Source organism: Poromitra crassiceps (assembly GCF_964638095.1).
Source record: "Poromitra crassiceps genome assembly, chromosome: 1".
Taxonomy (NCBI): Eukaryota; Metazoa; Chordata; class Actinopteri; order Beryciformes; family Melamphaidae; genus Poromitra; species Poromitra crassiceps.
The window spans coordinates 117,635,325-117,644,502 of NC_139623.1; the positions used below are offsets into that span (position 1 = coordinate 117,635,325).

Genomic DNA, 9,178 nt, shown 5'->3' on the forward strand with positions numbered 1-9,178 from the left:
AAATGTTCTAGTTATTATTAACAAGGCTAGAATTTGGATGTTATTTGTATTTGAGGATATTTTGACAGGACAAGATGTTATTAAATCAGGGCCTAAAATTCATTTTGCTTTTTCATTTATAGACTTTTGGGGCGATTTTTTGGTGATTTTCCACCGCAGCTAATTTTAGGCCCTGTTAAATGTTGTAATAATGTAGTTGTCATGTCCCCCTCTCTCCTGTGTGCAGTGCTGGAGTCCTGGCTGGAGCTGTCAGGAGGTCTGGAGCATCCAGACACACAGCTCAAGCTCTCCATCAAGCAGCTTCTGGCTGACCTCAGCAAGCTGCAGGACATCAGTACACTCTGCCAAGTCTGACACACACACACACACGCATACATACATACATACATACACACACTCTCTCTCTCTCTCTCACACACACACACACACACACACACACACACACACACACACACACACACACACACAAACACAAACAAACACAAAAACACACAAAACAGTCTTTGGCTCTGCAGAACCAGGCTAGCCCTGTTTGGCCCTGTTGTGGAAATGGAAAAGTCCTGGACCCTCCTTTGTTCCCAGGCAGCTGGAGGCAGACCTGGCTTGTTTTTTCAGACACTCAGACCAACTCAAATTCAAATATCTTTTTCAAGATACAGTAAACTAAGTGCTTCGCAATGTTTTATTTTTCAAGTATTGTTAAGTATCCAGATTGGAGGCAAGAATGATGAAAAATTAGAACCTTAGGTAACCAAAACTCAGCAAGTCAGTTGAGCTTTGGCCCGGGCTGGAGAGTGGCAGTTGGTCTGTGGTCCCTGTGTGAGTTGGTCGCAGTCTGTTGTCAAATGGGTTGTAGATTAAAATGTACATAAAAACATTTACCGTTTTTTAAATAGAGCAGATCAAAAGTATGGAAGCAAACATGGACAAAATCTATTTGAAGAAAAAGCAACCTGTTAATTTAGTATTTCAACACCTTGTATAGACTGCATTTTTGAAGTATTAGCACATTGATTTGCAAATACAGCTGTACATTGATAGTTTTATTTAGAGGTCATTCTTATGCAATTTCATGAGACCAATAAAAACTATTCTGGGTAATTCCTCTGTCCTGTCTTCTGTTGCTCCAGAGGGAAGCAGGAGGACTCAATTCTGCCTTGACATGTTATTTTTCTATCCAGGATAAGATGTATTGCTTTTATTTTGTCTGTCTTTCCACACAGATGTCTTTGCAACTATTCAAGAAAAATATATTAAACAAAAATAAGAATACTGGGTGTGGTCGACTGATTAACAGGATTTAATCAACTAAAATCCAGATCCACCGGTGGTGAGTCAAAATGGTCCCGCTATTAAAATCAGGCAGATTGTAACCTTTTATCCTAGCATTGAGCCCAGAACAAATAATAGCTCGAGAAAGAGAAAGCTGCTGGTTCCATTCCTTCACCTCTCCACTCCACTAGAGTTGCTCTGTGGCCACTGGCCAGAGGGACACGCCAACATTTTGGGAGATTTGCCTATTTGACATCTTCCCAATACTAGGAAGACAAGAAGATAGAGTCCCTTCTCTTCTCTGTGCGTGTATTAGAAAAATAGCTAGCGCTAGTTAGCTTAGCACACTGAATGTAGTCAATGGTACGGCTATATAGCCTACCCTCGTTAACATGGGGGGGGACATAAAATGCTTACATTCTGCTCACCTGGCATAATCCAAGTCTCCACAAGCCCTGAGATGCCAAATAGACGTGAAAAGACATAATTTATATACCGTATATTATTATGATCAGTATGGAAGCATTTTGTGTTTTTTTGCTCTTGTTGGGGCTAGGCTAGCCGTACCATTGACTACCATTCATTGTGCTAAGCTAACTAGTGCTCGCTATACATTCAGGCGGTGACAGCATGGGGGAAATCCTCCCGTTCTCCCCATTCAGCATAGTTAGCATTTAGCTGCTAGCCCAGCCCAGGCAGACAGGATCGGGGATTCAACCACCGCAGTAAATGCACATCTGAACAGGCGTCTATGTACCTGCTGTTGAATCCCCAATCCTGTAGTGTAGAGCCGCAGCACCGTCCTTTGTAGCCCCTTAGCTACAAGTAGCTGTAGCTTTCAAACCCCGCCGCCAAGAAGCAATGAACCAGTGGCGGCCAGCCACTAGAGGGCGCCAGGGTGCCGCCCCACCTACCCAAAGCAGGGGCAAATAAAATGTATATATATAGGCCTATAGCCTATATATATTATTTTTTTATGAGCGAGGGGAATATTAGATAGTGAGTATATAATCTGCAATAAATATGTAGATTCATAATGATCTACATGTGTACTGTTTTGGGTCAACTACTTTCTGCCACGGTCGCCGTCCGGGGACTTCCGGCTTCCACCAGTGCTGCAGCCTGATCTGTGTAAATTGCACATGCGCGGTTCGCTCTCAAAACAAAGGGATTTGGGGCGCTGGTATCTAGCGACCAGGTGGAGGTGGGGCCAGGTAGAGCGACGGCAATGCATTCTTGACGGACTCTATATTTGCATGCACGAACGTGCACCAGTGCCATGTGTTCGTCTAGCTCCGTGCAACGGTTGGGATACACGGAGCATATTATGTCACGGAGAACCCCGAACGCAACAAAGAACTCGGTTGGTGATAGGTCTCTGGTGAGACGGGGGTCGGAAGATTTTAGGACGGCCGATACGTCCTGGCCGCCCATTATTTCCTTGCTGCACTCAGCAGACGGCAGGATAATACTGACTAAGTTAGTATCTCTGCCTTGAAGGATCCTGGACCGAAGTCTGGGGGATACGTTGGCAGAAAGTGGGATATATGGCCTTCCGTATGCGGGGGAGGGAATAGCAGAGGCGAGGGAATTCATCGGGGGAATATGCACGGGGAGGGGAGGGAACTCGGCGCACACACCTGGATCCTGAAGCGGAGCTGGCTGGGCTGATATCACCGGATGAGATGCCGGTTGAAAAGGGGGATACACGCCTGGAACCTGGGGCGGGGCTGATTGGGCTGCTGCTGAGGGGAGCGTGGGGCTCCCGAGTGTCTCCAGGCGGGCATCGATGAGGGACCCGACCAGTGATTGAATGGTTGCAAGCAGTAGATCCTGGAGGCTTGGAGGGGCTGGAAGCCTCGTATCGTCCGCCGAGGAGCCGGCGGTTTTGGTGCGTTTGTGAGCCGGGCGGTGAGGCAATGTTTTTGTATTTCTTTATTCTTTCTTTTGCAGTGTTTAATTATTTTTTGGGTTGTTGTGTTTCCTTTTGAAATGATGCATGCTTTTATTTTCTAGACTTGGTTTTGTGTTAATTGTCTCAAGCTTGATCACGGCTGCACACCTGTTGTCCATTCGGCGTCTATTGGCACCAATCTGTGCTGGATGGAGCACACCTGCGATGAGAAAGACAGGCAGTGCAGGGGGCCTATTAGAAAATAGATAGAGCTGAGCCAACCAATTGAACAGCACCAGAGGATGGACTTAACCTGTTTGGGGGAAGTATATAAACTGTTGATACAGGAAGGCACAAAAGGACACGCAGTGACTGACAGTGGGGCGCAGCAGAGCAGCAGAGGGAGAAGCAGTAGCAGTAGCAGACCAGAAGCAGGAGACCAACAGCAGCAGCAGCGGACCAGCAGGAGCAGTGGGCAGGCCCGGACCGAAACTCAACCCAAACCCAGCCTTGGAGCACCGCTCGCTAGCGGCCAGCAGAGGGAGAGTGTAAAACCTCTCCCTTCCGAGTAAGTCTTTGACCATCTCGGTGTTCCATGTGCCTGTGGTGTAAACGTGTAATAAGGATGATATAAGCAAAGGACGGTTGACTCCCCTACAGTTTCTGTCTGTAGGTTTGACCGAAGAGGAGAGGAGGCCCCCCCTGCACGGTGGACTCCGGATTCCCCCAGTCATCCAGCACGAGCACTTTATGGGCTTGGCCCAGAGTTTTAGCCGGACCATTTTAGTTGCTGTATTTTAACGAAGACATTTTAGCTGCTGCAGTTTTAACCCCCTGTCTTTTATTTTTAGACTTAGGTGATCACTGTTGTTGCATTTTATATTTTAGACATTAAAACTGTTATTCCTTACACTGTGTCCGTGTTCACCTTTTTTTTTATACACCACTGGTTTTAACTGCTCTCCACCCGATGGAACGAACCTGTTTTTAGATCCCCATTTGTGTTATTTAAAAGAGTCCTAGGCTCTCCAAACCTAGGTGGCGTTGTCGGGTTTTAAATTGAGTGCACGCCTACAAGCCCACCACGGGCGTCACATTTGTTTCCCAATCACATTTAAACTAGACTTCCCTGCTGCTGAGGTCCGAGGGGCAGGGGTTGATAGCTCACGGAGAGAGTCAAGGACCACAGAGGCGTTTATTGGGCAATGCCCAACCATAGGAGTAACCATTGATGGGGTAGAGCTACAAGGGATATTAGATTCGGGGTCACAAGTCACCTTTCAGATTCAGATTCATTTATTTAAAGAATGGGACTTTACACGTTAATGAACAGTACAGCCGTACAGTAAACATGCCAGGTTATAGCCCAAGGGCTAGTTTCCACCTGTAGTCCCATGGCAGGCTGATGTAAACAAGAAAGAGAAAAAAAATGAATAGTACAAAAAAGATTAATAGTACAGAAGATTAGTAAAACCAAAAATGATTAAAACACACAATTAATAGTACCAAAAAATTAATAGTACAAAAGGTTAGTAAAACCTAAAATGAATAAAACACATAGAGCATGCAGCGAAACATGGCAGATGATATGTTAAGTGTGATCACATTGCTGGTTTGATCTGAGCCATAGTTTCAGCTGGCCTTTGAAGGTGGCGAGACTAGGGCATTCTCTAATAGAGGGAGGTAGATTATTCCAGAGGGTGCTTCCCATGTAGGATAAGGTCTTCTGGCTAAAGGAAGTTTTTCTAAAGGGGACCTCACAGACCTTGTTCGTGATGGCCCGGGTGACACGGGTCGAGTTGGCGGTCGAACGATATTTGATGAAGTCAGCAAGAGGAGGCGGCGCCAGTCCATGTAGAACTTTGTATATTAGACAGGCAGAGGTGAAATTTCTAAAGTTCTCAAAACTTAGCATGTCATATTTACGTATGACATGACAGTGGTGATGAGAAAAGGGTTTTTTATCTAGTATTTTCAGGGCTTTTTTATAAAGTATTTCGGCTGGTTTGAGAGTGGTTACACCTGTTAACGACCAGCTAGTTATACAATAATTCAGATGCGAAAGGATCATCGAGTGTAAAAATAAAAACGCAGCGTCTGTGGACAGACAGCTCCTTATTTGTCTGAAATTATACAGGTGGAATTTAATTTTTTTGGAGATCATTTTAATGTGGTTGCTGAACGTTAGGTTGGAGTCCAACATCACGCCTAAGTATTTAAACTCGTTAACTACAGATAATTCCTCTGACCCCAAGAAGACATTGGAGCGCGGAGGTGCAGTGTTTCTTTTAGAAAAGAACATACAAACTGTTTTTTTTGCATTCAGCACGAGACAAGATTTAGTTAGCCACCTTGATGAGCCAGAGTTTATTCGATGAGCACTTTACTCAAGCTAAGCTGGGTAGGGCCCCTCTGATTCTAAAATTGAGAGCCGCCAATAACCTTGCGATCCCATACACAAGCTACGCTGTGCTGGACTTTGAGATAGATGGGATTATGATACCGGGGCGGGGGGTTTTGATAGTCAAAGATGAAGGTACTACTAAACCCCTCCTAATTGGCATGAATGTAATAGAAGCTTGCTGGGATGTACTTTTTAAGTATCCCGGAAGATCTGGTGTCTCTCCTCGCCAGCTAAAGAACCCGAGGGTCTGGAAGGATGCCTTTGCGACCTGCCGTCGTGTAGAAGCCACTGTGGAAGAGGATGGAGCACTGGGATATGTGCGGCTGGCTCGACGAGGCACCATCAAGGTTCCCCCAAGGATGTTAGTGTGGGGACGTACTCGAATGGGCATCAATGGAGAAGATTACTGTGCCATGGTGGAGGCGCTGGCAGAGACCAGCAACGTGGGCGTAGCCAAGACGTTGGCAGTGGTAAGGAAAGGAAGAGTCCCTATACGTGTGTGTAATCCTCACCCCTACAGCCTGTCCATAGGTCGACACCAGAGACTGGGGAAATTGTATCGTGTGGATGAAGCTGACGTGCACGGCACCCATGATCTAGACCTGTCCTTGGGTGAAGACTGCGTCGTTGACGTGGGGCTGGTAGATGTCACCACCACCGCCAGAAAAAGTCAAGAAAGTGCAGAGTGATTCTGCTGAGACACTGCACACAGGTGATTTGACTGATCTGATGAGTTGGTGTGATTGAGCTTCACTCAGCTAGTGAGTGGGGGGGATTCGCTTGTTGTTCTTCCTCTGCAATAGAGAGCCCTTCTACCATGTCTATGAGTGACAAGGTTATGATTTGAAATACAACAGTGTGTGTGCGTGTGTGCAGGCACGTGCACACATAGACATCAAAGGGGGCTTGAGCCCCTGCCTTTTTTTCAGTCTGTAAAAAGTGCCCTTTTCTGACCATGAATGCATTTCTAATGGTGCTTTGTATGGAAAATGCCCTTTCCATGCCGTCACTGAAGGCAGCATTCAAAGAGAAATGCCTTTTCCGAACTCTCTTGGCCTTGAATGCACCATTTATAATAGGCTTCTGCATGGAGCAGTGTTTTTTTAAACCGCCCCTGAAGGCAGCAGGCAGCAGCCCAAAAACACATGTGGCCCGTCCCCGCCCACTCCAGCAGCAGTGCGCACTGAACTCCGCTCAGCCAGACAGAGCAGCAACCACATGACATGCAGCAGCACAGGCGCACCCGCACACAGTCTGACAGATATATAATATCAGTCAGTCAGTCAACATGAATCAGGTATGTATGTTTGTCAAAACAAAGAATTACACAGAGAGCCACCCCCCCATTTGTTTCATGTTGAAATTTCGGCGGTACAGACAGGCATGCAGCAGCGAGGCGAGCAGCCTGTACTGCTGTTTTACACCCCGCCAGAGAGCACCAAACACAGCCTTCATGTGCTAGGAATGAGCCCCCAAAACATGGAAGTCACCTCGATGCTTTTTTATGCTTTTAAAGTGTGTGTCTAGGTGCCAGGGCACTGAGGGCAGGCCTCTGGTCTGGAGGGGATGCAAATCACATCTTATGGTGGTCTATGTAGCAAAAACGGAGTTAAATGACTGCAACTGTAATTCGGCCTTGTCTGATATCAATATGTATTCCGTAGCCACTAGCCAGTGACGACTGAGTGAGCCTCATTTATGGCTACTGGCCTGGGTAGTTGTTGTGGCTCTTGTTCGACTTGAATGAATGAATGAATTAATAAATAAATAAATAAATAAACCACCCAATAAATAAATAATCCAAATATAGGGAACAAATGCAGAATTGTTGCTCTTGAAAATATTTGTTTGTCAATGTGTCTCCTGATAAGGGCAAGGCTGTGTAGAGTAACAGTAATGCTGAATTGCTTCTAGAGCTTCATCAGTGACAGAATACTGCAGACCCCTTCCGCACAAAGTAACCAGCTTTTCTTTTATTTATTTTAATATTATTTTTAATGTCAATTTTAAACCGGTCTACAGTAGGCTAATGCAGGAAAAACGACCATTCCACCCCCGGTCTTAGTCTTTGTTAAGGTGCTGGAAGCAATGAGTATGTACTAAAAAGAAAAGAATCCACATCTGTGCAAACCAGTCTGCGGTGCAAAAGAGGTTGGGAACTCCTGCCCTATGCCTAGACTGTCGTCACGGCACCTACTGTACATGGGAAAGCCTGCCCTAGAGCCAGTTCTAATTTCCTTCACTGGGATTTGTTTGCACTCCATTGTAAGGGCACGTCATGTTTTCTCACTTGGAAGTGCTTCTGGGCGGGCACTTTTTTTTCATCAGAAAGGCACCTATAGGGAACCTCAAGTTGATCCTATTGTAAGGGCACGTATATGGCACCACATCATATTTTCTCCACTGGAGGGGCATCCATTAGGAAACGTACCCACATTCTCATGCATGCAGGGCCACCCTTTACAGCAGTGCTTCTCAAAGTGGGGTCCAGGGACCCCCAGGGGTCCTTGAGGGGGTTCCAGGGGGTCCCCAGCAAAAAAGGGATACATTTATTTTCACTATTTCCATCCATCAGAATTTATGACTATTGGGTTGCATACACTTTCTGTAATACAATTGTTTAAAGCAAATATCTTATCAAATGGGGGTCCGTGGTCTAATTTGTGTCAGATTAGGGGTCACCCCCCCCAATCCCCCAGTGGACACTGGGGCCTTACTTTTTTGATAGTTCTTTTTTTTTTTAGATCTCGACACTACTGAACATGTGGTGGCTGGCTGGCCCACTCCCTCCCCCACCTTGTTGTGTTTCTGGACCTACTGTATGGGTTGCAGGGGTCCTGTGGAAAGGGAGGATCGGTTTGTATGTATTTTTGAATGTGTTTATGTAGGTGTATGTGCTTTTGTATTTTTGTTCTCTTATGTATATATTTAAAAATATATCAAATAAAAGGTTTGAGAAAAAAGTTACAACTACAGTATGCCTACATCCAGAAAGAAAAATCAATCGACCCATTACAGGGATATGGGTTTAACAGAACAGCGCCATCTAGTGAAGAAATTCAACAGCACACTCAGCAAGCCTGATGCTCAAACAGATGATCCCCAGTGTTGTCTTTTCTATATAGAAATAAATGAGATAAAAACACAGATATATATATATAGTATATATGTATATATATATATACATAACCTTTCCAAAAAAATAGAATATCATGGAAATAACATGGATAACCGTGGACTTCAGCGGATTGTCAAGCAAAGACGATTAAAAAATTTGGCAGAGATTCAGAAGGAGTGGACTGAGGCTGGAGTCAGTCATAACTGAGAAGTAACTGCTGACTTTCTTCACACTGTAATCATTTCTTGAAATACTGTATTGGGGGTTTTCTGGAGCTGTAGGCCAAAATTATGAAAAATGAAACAAAGGCTAGAAATATTTCACTTTGTGTGTAATGAATCGATAATCTATGAAAGTTTCACTTTATGAAAGGAATTATGGAAAAAAACTAACTTTCCATGATATTCAATTTTTTTTTGGAAAGGATCTGTATTACACAAAAGGTGTCTGCTGGATTAAATGTGTAACGTAACACTGAAACAAACCGGTG

At 44.9% G+C, this 9,178-nt stretch overlaps 1 protein-coding gene across 2 annotated transcripts in view; it reads left to right on the top strand.

The window, feature by feature from the left end:
- phf20l1 (PHD finger protein 20 like 1) overlaps positions 1 to 1,093 on the top strand; it is a 132,528-nt gene extending 131,435 nt beyond the window's left edge. For both annotated transcript variants that reach the window (XM_083642906.1, XM_083642907.1), the window contains one exon: positions 227 to 1,093. In XM_083642906.1, the coding sequence (XP_083499032.1) occupies positions 227 to 354 (128 nt within the window). In that variant the 3' untranslated portion in view covers positions 355 to 1,093. The remainder of the gene's footprint in view (positions 1 to 226) is intronic.
- The last annotated feature ends 8,085 nt before the right edge of the window (positions 1,094 to 9,178 follow it).